Source organism: Chlorocebus sabaeus, chromosome 24, assembly GCF_047675955.1.
Source record: "Chlorocebus sabaeus isolate Y175 chromosome 24, mChlSab1.0.hap1, whole genome shotgun sequence".
Lineage (NCBI taxonomy): Eukaryota > Metazoa > Chordata > Mammalia > Primates > Cercopithecidae > Chlorocebus > Chlorocebus sabaeus.
The window spans coordinates 52,086,326-52,101,928 of record NC_132927.1 but is presented as its reverse complement, the minus strand read 5'-3'; the positions used below and the strand labels follow the sequence as shown (position 1 = coordinate 52,101,928).

Below are 15,603 nucleotides of genomic sequence, written 5' to 3'. Positions count from 1 at the left end.
TAGTTACTGTTAATATCTTCCTGTGCCTAATTAATAAATTTAACTTTATCATGGATACATATATAGGAAAAAACATAGTACATATAGTTGACCCTCGAACAACATGAAGTTTAGGGGCACTGGCCCCGCCACAGAGTCAAAAATCCACATATAACTTTTGCTTCCCAAGAAGTTAATTACTAATAGCCTACTGTTTACCAGAAGGCTTAACGATAACATAAAAAGTGGATTAACACACATTTTGCATGTTATATGTATTACATACTGTATTCTTATAGTAAGTATGCTAGAGAAAATAAAATGTATTAAGAAAATCGTAAGGAGGAGGAAGAAGATCTAGTTGCTGTCTTGGGGTTGCAGAGTTCGAAGAAAATCCATGTATAATTTTACTTCAAACCCACGTTGCTTAAGGGTCAAGTGTTTGGTACCGTCCAGTTTCAGGCATCCACAGGGGCTCTTGGAAGGTATCCTCTGCTGATAATCCTCTGCTGATAAGGAGTTTTCTACTGTACTACACCTTTCGAAAAGTAGGTCAAGTCGACCCTGCTGTACAAAGCCTTCCCTGATATGCCCTACCATGTCTTTACTGTATGCCTGAGGACCTGTCATAAACTGTGCATACAGAGCAAACTTTTTGTTCTAGGAAAGCTGTATGATGCAGCAGGAAAAAAGGAGGATCTAGATCAGAATATCTGACCCAAGTCTCACTGTGTGGTTATGGACAAGTCACATTGTTTTACTGAGCCTTAGTGTCCCTCCCTGTCATTAAAATGTGAGTGAAACAATGAAGTATACAAAGGGCATTAAAATTACAAAAAGCTATACAAATATGAGCTTTTCTTGTCATTAAGAACATTATTAAGAATAAAGTAATAAAGCTATTCTTATTATATGTGTAAGTAATTTTCCATAAACATACTGTTAACTGTCAACCGACAGGGATCCCACCTGATATTTATTTTATACGCCAAAGAACTAAGCATAGTGCTAGACATTTGTTGATAATATATATGTATTAATAAAATGGCACATTTGTTAGTAGATAAACATATCTCCCACATTCTATGTAAAGGCAGTTCAATTAATATGAATATTAATTGAGCCTCTTTTCTCAGAACGCACCAAGAGAGTTACAGTAACTTACCAATGTGATTGGTAATTTAGGAAAAATAAACAGAAAACGATGTACTGAGCACCTCTCTTTTTTCTCTTGGGAGCTACTCCCCCCTTAGGAAATACATATCCTCTACTGCTCCTATAGGGTCAGCACTCTCCATACATGGCTCAGACCAACCTTGCTTACAATAGGAATATAAGTCTGTCCAATTCTGAAGCTTAACAGGAAGTGCATTTGCTTGCAGACAGTTATAATCAATTCCCCCAACCTACACTTTATCAGTAAAAAATAAAGTATTTTGGTTTCCATCTATTTTAGTCCTTGTTTTATTTCTCAACTGGTTCAAAACCAACCTAGTAAAGAAAGGTGTCATTGTTGGACTTCCTTAAGAGACCCCAAGATTATTTGAAATTGATTCCATAGAAAAAGATACTCAAAGTAAGGTCCTATATCTTGAAATACTCAAAAGTAAAGGGTCCCCTTTTCATTAATTAAAATATATGCTTTCCAGGAAATGCAAAAATTCAAATTTTTTAAAAAACATTTCAAAAAAAAAATATATATATATATATAAAATTTTCAAGAAAACCCATGTAGTATTTTTCTGTTGAATTCCTAGGTCTTCATAAGGTATAACTACATGAATAGCATATTTTAAAAGATAAAAGGATGATTTCTCTATGAACAGCTAGGTTTTCAAAACAAGCAAATTTTATAAAATGGCTTTTTCTTTTATTCTTCTAAGTTCTACCTCTGTACTTAGAACCACGAACATCCCAACTAGGTTAAAATGCAGTCACCAGAGGAAGAAAGTGTGTTGCCTATAAACAAGTACAAAGAGTCTCAACCTTACTAGCAATCATAGAAATGCAAATCAAGACCAAAATAAGATATTTTACTCCCACTAGAGGGACAAAACTTAAGAAGTCCAACAGTTTTGCAATTGGAGAAGATATGGATCAACAGACTCTCTCATACATTGCTGATAGTTTACACAGTCACTTTGGGAAACAATTCAGCATTACCTTTTTTCCTAAAGCATTATCTTTTCAAACGGAACATTCACATGTTTTAAGGCACTGAGCCTATACAAAAACTTCAGCAAGGGATCTGAAATGAGCAACACCAAGCCACTTACTGGTTCACATATTTTAAGGCCCAGTAATTCCACTCCTAGATACATGCCCAGCAGACACATACAAGAATATTTGTACCACAGCTGTCCTTAAGAGCAAAAGCCCAGAAATAAGTCAAATCCTCAACAATAGGAGAACAGAAAAATTAACAACAATATAAACACACAGTAAATATAATAAAGCACTGAAAAAAATGAACTGTAAATATATGTAGCATGAACCTGCATTATAAAATGCTGAATGAAAAAAGCAAGAGTACATAGAACATGTCTTTTTTTTTTTTTTTTAAGAAAAAGTTTTAAAGTGATTAAAACAAAACAATAGAATTCTGCTTCTATACATGAGAGGATAACTGTTACAGGACAAGCTCTCCTACCATAAACAGCTAGAAAAGTTTACAAGTTATTCAAAATAACTATTTTTTATTAAACAACTGGCAGCACAGGACTGTGATCTCTGACAGAGGGAAATACACGAAGTACAACTGCCCTACATTTCTGCCTAAAGCCAACTTCCAGACTATATAGAAAGAGAGGAAATGCAAATAGAGCCTAACTGTCTCTGAAAAGAGATAACAGAAATCAGATTTCCAGGGAGTGGCTAGACTGTTCAAAGCAATGTCCTGGAGAAGAAGTTGTGCAGAAGATATCCAAAAATCATCATGAGGGACCCCTTGAATCTTCGGGTGAAAACAAATCTGCTTAGGTATAGGGTGAAAGTCCACAAGGTTGAGTAAAGTGCAACTATCAGAATAAAGAACAAATTAAGGAGAAGGTAAGGTGTAAGCTGAATAATTCCCAGAGTTCACATGAGGTTGCAAATTGAGTTTCCACCAGACAGAATGAAAAGATCTCACTGATCGTGGGGGTAATTTAACAGACACCCCAGAAGAGTCTTTAGTGGAGGAGCTAACCTGGATCTAGACAAAAAGCTACTATAAACGAACCATAACAATGTTTAAAAATAAACCGGAAAAAGATAAGCTGATCTACAAGTAACTTAAGTGCCTGACCAAAAAAAAAAAAAAAAAATCAAAAGGGTTTAAAGAAGACAATAAAATCCAAACACTCAACAATACAACATTTGCAATGTCTAGCATTCAATTAAAAAAATTACTGTACATGTGAAGAAACAAAAATGTGACCCATAAACATGACGAAAATCAGTCAATAGAAAGAGACCCCAAAATGACAGATAACAGAAAAAGATATTTTAAAACATTTATTATAAATATTATAACATGTAAACAAAAATGTAAAGGAAATCACGAATATAACGAAAAAGAGAAAAAGGAGACACAAAAACTGATGAAAAACAAAATATCTGAAATGAAAATTTCACTTAATAGAGGATTAGGCACTGCAGACAAAATGATGAATGACCTTAGAGACACACACAAATACAAAACCATCCCAAACTAAAGAAAGAGAGAAAAAAAAGTCTGAAAAAAACATGAGCACAGCCAGATTTGTGGTAAAATATAAACTAAGTCAACATGTAACCAGAGTCTCAAAAGAAGACAGGAAAGGAGAACATTAGAAAAAAATATGTGAAAAAATAAAGGCCAAAAGTTTTCCAAATTTGAATAAAACTATAAACCCATAGATGAAGAAGCTCAATGAATCCCAAGCACAAGAAACATGAAGAAAATGACACCAAGGCACATCATAATCAAACTGTTGAAAATCAGTTGTGGCCAAGCACAGTGTCTCACACCTATAATCTCAGCACTTTGGGAGGCCAAGGCAGATGGATCACTTGAGCCCAAGAGTTCAAGACCAGCTTGGGCAACAAGGGGAGACTCCATCTCTATAAAAAATACAAAAATGAGTCATGCACGTTGGCATGCACCTGTAGTCCCAGCTACCTGGCAGGCTGAGGTGGCAGGATATCTTGAAGTGAAGCCCAGAAAGCCGAGGTTGCAGTAAGCCAAGATTGTGCCACTGCATTCCAGTCTGGGCAACAAAGTGAGACCCTGTCTCCAAAAAAAAAAAAAAAAAAGAAAAGAAAAGAAAAAAGAAAGAAAAGAGGAAATCAGTTACAAAGAGATAATTCTAAAAGCAAACTGAGAAAAAAAGACATTATGCATAGAAGAACAAAGACAATAATTGCTATATGCTTCTCATCAGAAAAATGCAAGCCTGAAAATGACAAAAAGACATTTTAAAGGTGCTGGGAATTGTACGTGAATGGTCACAGCAGCTTTCTTCAAAAGAGACCATAACTGAACACAACCCAAACGTTCTACAATAAATGAGTAGTATATTCTGGTATATTCAACTAATTCTGGTATATTCAAACAATGAAATAGTATATAATAATAATAAAGAATGAACTATTCTTCATAAACCAACACATATGAATATGAAAAACACTATGCTGAACAAAAGAGTCCAGATACAAAAGAGTACATACTGTATGATTCCATTTATGTGGAACTGTGGAAAAACTGTAATGACAGAAGGCAGATCATAATGTCTGAAGCCTGGGGTCTTGTGGAGGATTGAATATAAAAGGGGATAAAGAGGGCTATGAGGGTGATGGAAATATTTTATATCTTCATTGTGGTGGTAGCAGTGGTTAAACTGGTGCCTACTGTTGCCAAAAATCATCTTCAAATTGTACATTTAAAATAGATGCATTTTACTGCATGTAAACTAGATCTCAATAAAACAATATATTGCTTAGACATAAATATAGATAAAACAATTTTGTTTTCAAATCAAGGTAATGATAAACACAAAGTTTAAGACAGTGTCTAACCCTGGGATAGGAAGCTAGTTAGGAGGGAGGCAGGGGAGTAAAAGGGAGAAATAATACACAGGTATATTAAATTACTGTCAATAATCTAGTTCTTGGGTTGGGTAATATTAGTAATATTATAAACAAACAAAATAAGAAAAGCATCATCGGGGGGAGCAATGATGACAGTGTATCACAATTAATCTAATTCTATAGACCTCAGGTAAAGAATAAAAAAAAAAAGGTAGTCACCTCACCCATATATTTCCCATGTCTCAGACGTAGGAAATATGCGAATAAATCCACCTCTCCGATCATTCTCCTCCTTCACCCTCCGTAAAACTTTGATCTAGATGAAAAATAAGATAAAATGAGTACCTATTTTGACAACTGGAGTCCATGTGGCTATAGGACAAAGGAAGATACTTATGACTCAAGAATGTGAAAGCAGCATGAAGGGAGAAATTAATTCCATTTAAAATGTTCTTCCCTAAGAAAACATTTCTCCCATCTTGAATCTTTCTCTTTTCAATGTAAGACATGAGTTTGTCATGAATATTATGAATCACTCACTACTTTTTGCTAAAACCTGTGTTACCCCACAAAAGCCTAAAATGAACTTATCTTTACCTCCTCCATTGACAGACCAAGCACAGAACCACCCAACTTCCCTGGCCCTTTCTCCCGGGCTGAGCCCACGAGGTTTTTCATTTCCGCATCACTGGCAGAGAGTGGACGGGAACGCTAAGGAGAAGAAAATGAAAATAGTAAAAAAAAAATTTTTAAGCTTTTATTATTCCTCATTATCCTGTTCATTCCCTCAACCTCATTATCTTTCCTAAGATATATAAGCTCAAATTCACAGACCACTTCCTGTAATTAATCTCAGCCTGGAACCCCGGAAAACAGATGAAAGCTAATAAACTCAAAGGCAAGAGGAGAAAACAGAATAGTAAAAGAACACTATGGGTTGAGAGAGTAAAGAGAAGAAAGAAAGAATAAGGTCTATGTGACTTTCTAAGCTAGTATTTAACCCAAACCTTGGTTTTAGAGTACATCCAATACTTCAAGGATACGGAAGTATCTCAATACTCAATAAAATCTCAATAGAAAAATAAATAAAATAAATAAATAAATAAATAAAATAAAAATCTCAATAGAAAAATACATGTGATTTATTTCAGTGAGTATACTCTTTTTCAGCACAGGAGATGAAGAATTAAGAAAACTGAGACATAAGACACAAAACCAAGGAACAATCTATTATATCTAAAATGAAAAAGTTGGGCTGTGAAATGTTTTACAATTTGTGGGGGAAATATTGAGATGAGAGTCATCAGTGACACAGAAAAGAGCTGTGGCCAAAAGGCTATCACTGTGGTTGCTGGACTTCAAGAGGTCTGGAACAAGGGTGACTACCCTGGGTACTCCAAGAAGGCAGCCAAATGGGCCCTGTTCATCACTGATCCCAGAAGAGGATCTCAGCTATTTTAGCTTCTACATGATGATGAGGGAGGTCATCTGAAAACACAAGTTTTAAGTGATTTTGATTTTATGCGAGTGGAGAAATAGGAAGGTAAAAAAGGAAGTCAGCATAAAAGCATGATAATACACTATTATTGAAATAGATGACGTGACAGACAAAAATACGACAAATCTGCCAAGTAGAAAGAGTAAGAAAGAATTTGCCCACTATGGGTGCAAATTGTCCTCCTGATTCTTAGAAGTAACTTCAACCAGAGAGCAGCAGCCCCATTGTCACCAGGTATTATTTGTCTTTCTCTATTTGTAGAATATCTATTCAAAGGCATTTTGGTAACTAACTTTTGGCCTTTTTAGCAACACCCGTTGTTATGGACTGAATGTTGGTTTCTCTCAAAAATTCTCATGTTGAAGTCCTAACCTCCAATGTGATAGCATTTGGAGACGGGGCTTTTGGAAGGTAATTAAAGTCAGATGAAGTCGTGAGAGTGGGGCCCTGGTGTAATGGGATTAGTGTCCTTATGAGATGGTGGCCAGGCACGGTGGCTCATGCCTGTAATCCCAGTAATTTGGGAGGCCAAGGTGGGTGGATCACGAGGTCAGGAGATCAAGACCATCCTAGCTAACATGGTGAAACCCCACCTCTACTAAAAATACAAAAAATTAGCTGGGCGTGGTGGCAGGTGGCTGTAGTCCCAGCTACTCGGGAGGCTGAGGCAGGAGAATGGTGTGAACCCAGGAGGCGGAGCGTGCAGTCAGCTGAGATCACGCCACTGCACTCCAGCCTGGGCAACTCCAGCCAGTGTATGTACAAAGAAGAGGCCATGTGAGCATACAACAAAATAGAGACCTACAAGCTAATAGAAAAAAGCCTTAGAATGAAGCCTACCTTGCCCCACCTTGATCTTGGATTTCTCAGCCTTCAGACTGTGAGAAATAAATTTCTGTTGTTTAAGCCACCCAGTCTATGGCATTTTGTTATGGCAGCCTGAGCAGACTAATATATTCATGTACACGAATAACCAACCATGGATGGGTTTATCTTTGGACACAAGAGAGACCAACTAACCAATCTCCAAAGCTACCATGGGAGTTATAAAAGCTAACTTTTCTGATCGGCAACTCCATGATGGATACCTATATCAAGAAAACCATGAAATCAACAGATGTAAGCAACATGTGAAGTGCAGGGACTTTTACTGTGGTATCTTCAACATCCAGAACAATACACTGTACTTGGCATGAAGTCAATCAAGAAATATTGGTTGAACAAACAAATAAGTGAAAGTGCTGACATCAATCACGGATAGAAGTAAACTTTGCAGAAGGATTTCGGGAAATATTTTTACTTACTCAATCTCTGGGAATACATTAAACAGTAGATGTTAAAATGAGAGGGTTTATAGGGGAAAGTTGAAAGATTTAGGAAGGAAACAAATATAAATAATATAACCACTGTTTATAAATCTTTGAAAAGTGTGAATGCTTATTTAATGTATAATTTGGAAAAGCCAAAAATATTAAATGGATAGTTTAAGGACTTTTCTCGTGACCACACACGAGATTTATTGTTTGCCAAAAAATACTTATCTAGTTCACGCATGACAGCCTCTCCGATCATAAAGCCACTGGCAAAGCCTGGTGCTGTGGCTCACACCTGTAATCCCAGCACTTTGGGAGGCCAAGACGGGTGGATCACCTGAGTTCAAGAGTTCGAGACCAACCATGGCCAACATGGTGAAACCTCGTCTCTACTCAAAATACAAAATTAGCTGGGCGTGGTGGCACATGCCTGTGGTCTCAACTACGTAAGAGGCTGAGGCAAGAGAATCGCTTGGACCCTGGAGGCGGAGGTTGCAGTGAGCCAAGACTGCCCCATTGCACTCCAGCCTGGGTGACAAAAGCAAAACTCTGTCTCAAAAAACAAACAAACAAAAAAAAACAAAACGAAGCCACTAGCAGTTGTCCTCTAAAGTTAAGTAGCTTTCTTACATGACACTATCTAAGGGCCTCAAATCTCAAATTACGTAAAGAGAGAGTAAGAAATAAGCATTCATGTAAATGATATGATAAAAATAGGTATTTTTATTAAGCATTTAAGAACAGAAAGAATGTTACTTAGAAGGTTAATAAACTGAAAGCTATATCAAAGTTTAATTAAAAGTATTTAAAGAAAAAGTTATGGCCGGGCGCGGTGGCTCAAGCCTGTAATCCCAGCACTTTGGGAGGCCGAGACGGGCGGATCACGAGGTCAGGAGATCGAGACCATCCTGGCTAACACGGTGAAACCCCGTCTCTACTAAAAATACAAAAAACTAGCCGGGCGAGGTGGCGGGCGCCTGTAGTCCCAGCTACTCCGGAGGCTGAGGCAGGAGAATGGCGTAAATCCGGGAGGCGGAGCTTGCAGTGAGCTGAGATCCGGCCACTGCAGTCCAGCCCGGGCTACAGAGCAAGACTCCGTCTCAAAAAAAAAAAAAAAAAAAAAAAAGAAAAAGTTATTAACTATTAAACAGATTAAGAACTGCCTGGCTGTATTTAAAAGAACAGGGTTCGAATCACTATTGAATAACACTTAATGAGAACCTCCAATTCCTGGATATTGTTTTTAATGGTTTTTTAATATTCCTGGCTTCTAGAAATTGAGATAATGATGTGGCAACCTTCTCCTACTAACCTAATGTGGTTTCTCTAACCAATGAATTAGCACCCCAAAACTCTTAAAACTTCTCTGCCAATCACTTTCAAAGAGTTGTCTCCCATATACATTCACAACCACTCCTTTGTTACAGCCTACAATTCCAGGTCTAGCTACTGCGTACATATTTGTGAACTGTTTGGGGTCGGGTAGAGGCACATAGGAATTCAGGTCTGTGCTTCTAGTTGGGGTATTTAAGCGCTCTGAGAAAGGTGTATAATTCTGTGACCTGAATTACAGACACAGATGAAAGAAAAGGCAGAGAAAGAAGAGAAGAAGAAAGGATAAGGTGGACAGAAAAAAAGAAAATGCTTATGAGTGTTGAGGAGACATACTTGGAGATTAAAAACAAAGCAAAAGTAAAAAAAAAAAAAAAAAAGGAATCAGACTGATTTGAAAGGCCATCAAGACTATCAAAAACAAGGCAAAACAGTCCAAATGCAAGTCTTTCTGCAGTTTTGCCTTGGGCACATCAACTACATTCTCTGAGTGGTAGATATAATAAATCCACAGATTTCCATGAGTTGACTGAATGTACTAAGGAAATAAGGGTCCTCTGAACTTAGAGAGGAGAACCATTGCCTCTGGCTAAAAGATACATGATTTAGATATCCAGTGCTCAGATAAATTATAAACTGTCAAATTACTGTCAAGTTAAGAATTCTGCCATGCAACATGCACCAAAGATAAATTTATCAATACTACAACTTACGATTCAGAAATCTTCCCAGAGAAGAAATCTTACATATCTAACCGTCATTGCTAAGGAACAACTGGCTGAAAATGTGAAATTACTGAGACAAGGAACCACCAGTCTCCACTCAATCAAAGAAGTAAGAAACAGATGTTGAATCAGAAAATGACTCTCAGCCTAAAAAAAGCTGGCAAGTACCAGTGATGAGAAGAACTTAACAAAATGTGGAATGGGGAAAAATGGCAAGATATCCTAAGAATATATCATAATTGAGGGGCAAAAGTAAAATTTGCTTGACAGAGAACACATGCAAAGGATAAAAATCTCCCAATGCAGTTTTACAAAGTTTGGAATTCTTCATTAAAAGCAAAGGAACTAGAAATAGCTCAATTTATATGTGATACATTTTACCATCTAAAAAACAAAACGTAAAATCAAATTTAAAAGCAAAATGAATGCTATCAAATGAAAGAAAACAAATGGAAAAGACCACATTATCAATAAATCTGAGTGGAAATGGACCAAAAAAATGGTTTCTGAGAGAAGGTTTAAACATATTGATAATCAGGGTATACTTTGAAACTGGCGGGTGGAGGGAAGAAAGTAAGTAGGCTTGTGTAACAGTAAAAAATAAAATAAAATAAAAAGAGATATGCAACATCTAGAAATTTGGAATAAATGTAAGCCAGCAGATCTGAGAGACATGCATTGTGTTATTAAGGAAATCGGCTTTAAAAACAAACAAACAAAACTTACCAAAACCACTTATAATTATGTCTGAAAAATTGTGAAGAACTGAGGAGGTACCAGATTAGAAAAAAACCAAATGAGGTACTAATTTTCAAAAATGTAAGAAATTTGCTCCTGGTGGTTGCTGCCTGGTAAATCTAACTTGAATCCCTAGTAAAATAATGGAACAAATATTAAAAGCAAAAAATCTCTAATAATTTAGAGGATTACGGGCTTATGAAGAATAGTATGGAGAATGCTTTACTTTAAAACATGCTTTAAAAGTTTGATTTTTAGGACAAGATTTTTAAAAGGGGAACTATAGCAATATATTAAATGTCTTTGGATTTTAGAGAAGCATTTGAGAAAATTTCATACAATTTTTATTCTAAATTGTATTTCCAGTTGGGGGTTAGTGCCAGAATATAACACATCAACAAAAACTGAAAACAGTGTAACTGTAAGATAAATAGCAGTGAATGAAACAAAAGAGCATTTGTGGATGATGGCAAATGTGAAAAACATGACTACAAACAGGTGAATATCAAAATAACAAGAGATCATGACAATGGGAAAATCAAGACTCAAAAGTGTGAAGGGGAGTAAATCTTCTTAGTATAAACTACATGTCTAGCACTTATCCTGAATATTTTACCTCTATTTTATCATTTCTTTCTCACCAGAACTTCATGTATATATTATTATCCCCACATAACAGATGTGGGAATTGAGCCTCGGAGAGGTAAGAGAACTTGCCCAAAGGTCTAATTGTTAGTTTTTGGCAGAGCTAAAATTTGAATCCAGGTCTATCTGACTGTAAAAGTCCATATTCTTTCCACAGTACCATGCAATACAATTTCTGGTGAGTGGAAAATTTGAACCATGGACATTAAAGAGAAAGGATAAATATAGAGATAATGGTTTAAAAAGGAAAAGGCAGAAAAAGGGCAAAAACTAAGAGAATTCACAATCTGACAGCAACAGAAAAAGAAAGCTTGATACAGTCAAAAACAGAGTCAAAAAAGTCAGAACAGAGACTTTTTTTTTACTTAACTCCCATGAAAATACCTGTGAAGTTAAGAGTGCTTCGTTAACAGAAAGACAATGACAAAATAGTACATTGCAAAGAACAATAAAAGTCAAAGAGTTCAACTTGTATAAAGCTGGCTGAATAAAGCCAGAAAGGCTTGATGTCGCGTAAGCAAGTGTTCAAATACATCACTATTAAAGAGAGGTCTTGCTCTCCAACAAGCCTATTACAACCTATGGGAATTCAAGCAATGCAACTAGATGTAATGGAATTAAAATTGATAATGAGAAATTAAGATTAGAATTACATATCAAAGGCTGGGCATGGTGGCTCATGTCTGCAATCCCAGCACTTTGGGAGGGCCGAGGCTGGCAGATCGCTTGAGCTCAGGAGTTCCAGACCAACTTGGGTAACCATTCGAAACCCTCATCTCTATCAAAAATACAAAAAATTAGCCAGGTGTGGTGGTGTGCACCTATAGTCCTAGCTACTCAGGAGGCTGAGGTGGGAGGATCACCTGAGCCCAGGAAGTCCAGGCTGTAGTGAGCTGTGACCGCGTCACTGCACTCCAGTCTGGGTGATGGAGTGACACCCTGTCTCAAATAAACAAGTAAAAATAAATTAGAATTACATATCAAAGACACTTCTTTAGAGGCAAATGCCACAGGCTATGAAAGAGTACTCCTTTCCTAACGTACTCCTTTCAGTACATTAGTACCAGGTATATTTAGAATATAAGCTCTTTGGAGTCAACAGCCTTATTTTGTTGTTTTTTTGCCATGGGAGCAGCTAGCATACTTAGGTATTTACTAAATATAAAACACTACATATTATAAAGTTTCGAATTCTACCAACTAAGCACCAAAACTCATACTACAGAACAACATTAATCAGTTACTAAATATTAGACAAGGCATCCAGTAAGTTATTTTTCATTTCTTGGATTCACATAAACCATATAAATCACTTTATCAGAAACAGTAGCTAAGAAAGTTACAAGTCAAGCATTCAAGCTTACCAGAAATTGCATCAGAGAGTACAAATGCCAAAATAAATATATTGGAGCTTTTTGCTAAACAACAGTTGCAGTGACATATTTATATATGAGAATATCTACATCCCTCATACTAAAACATCAAATAGCAGGCACAGGACCCCCACTGCTAGCCTATTACTTCAAAAAGAATTTTAAAAATCTGTGCAGAAGAAAGCAATGGTTAATCTCAAACACTGCTAACAAAAACAGAAAGAAAGCAAATGCTGATCATTCAGAAAGAAAGATGTTTGTATTTCAAAGGTAGCATCTGAGACACTATTGTGGCAGAGCTTCTAAGATTTATAAACCGCAAATCACTACATATTTGAAATGTCACTTGTTAAGGAACGCAAATACAACCCAACACCCAATGTGAAAACATTTCCAGTATTAAGCTATAGACAACAGTATGTTTCGTAAAATGTCTGAAAAAAAAAATGAAGTTCATTTTTGAACTGGAAATTTTCCTTCCTGGAATATTTTGGTCAAAGTGATAGATATGCCTTTAAGCACCTGTTCATCATTTAAATTCAACAGCCTCCATCTCGGTATAATCACTATCAGGAAAAGAGGATCCCTAAGTTCCTGTATCCTCTACTCTTATATTCTATAACCAAAAAGACTTCTATGCATTTATTTTCATTTATTTTGTTAATAAACTGCGCAAAAAAATAGGTACATAAAAATATGTACCATGAAAAACTAAAGCTAAAAAACTTTCCATTTGGAGAATGAAAATAAAATTTGAATGAAGTTTCCAAAAGATCTAGAACTTACCTGCTTGGCCTTTGATGACTGAAACTGTGCAGATACTGGACGCTATAAAACACAGAAAAATGGAATAAACCCTTATCTTCTCCTAATATGCCTACATTTTCCATCTCATAGATCTATGATATAAAAAAGGAAAAAATAATCTCCAAGCAGAAACTAAAAGCAAGAGCCCTACACTTTGTAGTTGGAAGGTTAGAACATTTATTAGCTTTCACACTGCTTTCTCCTGTGCCATATATATTCCAGCTTCAACTTCTAACCACTGAGGGCACAATCCTTCTGCCAGATACTGAAGATCCTGAAGTCAACTAGTCCACCTGACGAACTGGTTTCACACAGTACACATAACTAATCTACAGTTCCTTTAGGCTTTATATAAGTGTCCTGTAGGCTGCTTATGGATGAAATCATGCCATTACCTACCAGTTGGCAAAACAAACATTGAATAGATTTTCTTGAGTTTGCAAAGAGTTGCCAATAAAGCTGATAGGCAAACTAAGAAAAGGGATCAATTCATCCAAGATTGGCAATACACTACCTCTAGAAGTGAAACCTGGCAGAAACTATGTTAAAGCTGCACAGAAATGTTCATGATCCTTTACACATAATCCTGTGGTTCCTGCCACAGATACTGCAGGAAACAATTTGCAAAGGAATGTGACTGCCTAAATTAAGTTTTCCTAGTATACCTAGGTTAATCCTCTACTTTTCCTTATTAAAAATTAAAGAAAACCCTTTGACCTGTGATGATGCACTGATCAAGTACAACCCTGGTAAGTGATTTTATATCTAATCCAAGATAATAGCCTTTAAAATACAGTACACTCTGTTCCGCATCCCAACATTAATTAGGGAATAATTCTACAGCATGGGGTCATAGATAGGCAAAGACAGAATCTAGCTCAAAGACATGTTATGCTTGGCCTGCAAAGTATTGTTTCTAATGAAGTGGCTGCCAATATTTAAAAGTAAGATTTCTGATTTCCCTTGACAATAGGAAGATCTCGTAACACCTGGCCCACAGTTATGCATGACAGTAATTAGCTAGAGCACATCAGTAAAACAGCCACACCTTTCAGATGAGGTATGCCCGCTCCAGTTTACCTCAGTCATATCACTCTTAGCTATTTTACACCTGCCTCTATTTACTCATTTATATTACCTGCCTGCAGGCCCTCTAGGCACTTGAGTTTGAAAACCCTGTTCTAATAAAAAATTATCTGAATAAATAATAGCATATGAGTTTGGCAAACAGAAAATAGCACTACTCCAAATGAGACTAGCTAGCAAAAGGAACAAGAGGAGGAATGGGAGTGGAAGAAGGGAGGAAAAAAGTGAGGAGTAAAGGGTTAAGGTGGATTTGGGGCAGAGATAAAAGGAGAGAAGAAAAAGAAAGAGAAAATGGGGAGTAGGAAGAAAAAGCTGCTTATGCCTTCAGAGAGTCTACAATCTGGCAGGAGAGTACAGAACAATTTAAAAGCAACAAATCAATGAATGCAAAACAATGTAGTATAGAAGAGGTAAATAAATGTTAAAATGAAAAGTAAAGGTCATGATGGATTTAATAAGAAAAGATTTCCAAAATGTCTAAGCAGGCAAAGTAATCAAACCAGAGGGGAATAGAAGAGCAAAGTGGATTTTTTTTAAAATAAGAAGAAATGTTAAAGGCCAAGAAACAAAAGTGGGAAATTAGCAGGGTCAAAACAGGAAGGGACTGACGAGATGATGGAATGAGTAAATGGAAGGATTAGCTGATTGGTTTAACTGGAACAAAAATGCAGAGTACACAAAGAATAAAGCAATGCTTGATTAATGATATTTTAGACAAGTATAAGTTTCTTTGGGCTTTTACCTCACTTAGCCTCAATCAATAACTCATGATCATGGAGGGTCCTTTGAGGAGAATTACTTGTAGAGAAGATACTATTTCAAGAAAGCATCTTCTTTACAAAGCTAGTCCGAAGACCAGAAAGAACGCAGTAATGACTAAGAATTAATAGGCTCCTTCTCTGTGCCTTGTTTCTGAGCATATCAATCTGAGATGGAAGAAAGGGTGATTTTTAAAAACAGAAAGAAAGATAATGAAAAAAGAAGCCAAAAGAAAAGACAAAACAAAAAACAGGGAGTAAGTTTGTTGGAAAATGTTGAAAGCATAAGCTATTAGTCAC

General features: G+C 36.3%; 1 protein-coding gene across 14 annotated transcripts in view; it reads right to left on the bottom strand.

Moving 5' to 3' along the window:
• The window catches only part of TTLL5 (tubulin tyrosine ligase like 5), a 293,345-nt gene that overhangs the window by 204,665 nt on the left and 73,077 nt on the right, over positions 1–15,603 (bottom strand). For 11 of the 14 annotated variants that reach the window (XM_007987329.3, XM_037984298.2, XM_037984299.2 and 8 more), the window contains exons 16-18: positions 13,439–13,480; positions 5,626–5,739; positions 5,253–5,344 (exon numbers count right to left, since the gene is read on the bottom strand). In XM_007987329.3, the coding sequence (XP_007985520.2) occupies positions 5,253–5,344; positions 5,626–5,739; positions 13,439–13,480 (248 nt within the window). The remainder of the gene's footprint in view (positions 1–5,252; positions 5,345–5,625; positions 5,740–13,438; positions 13,481–15,603) is intronic. The other 3 variants (XM_037984293.2, XM_037984297.2, XM_007987341.3) reach the window with 1 other exon arrangement.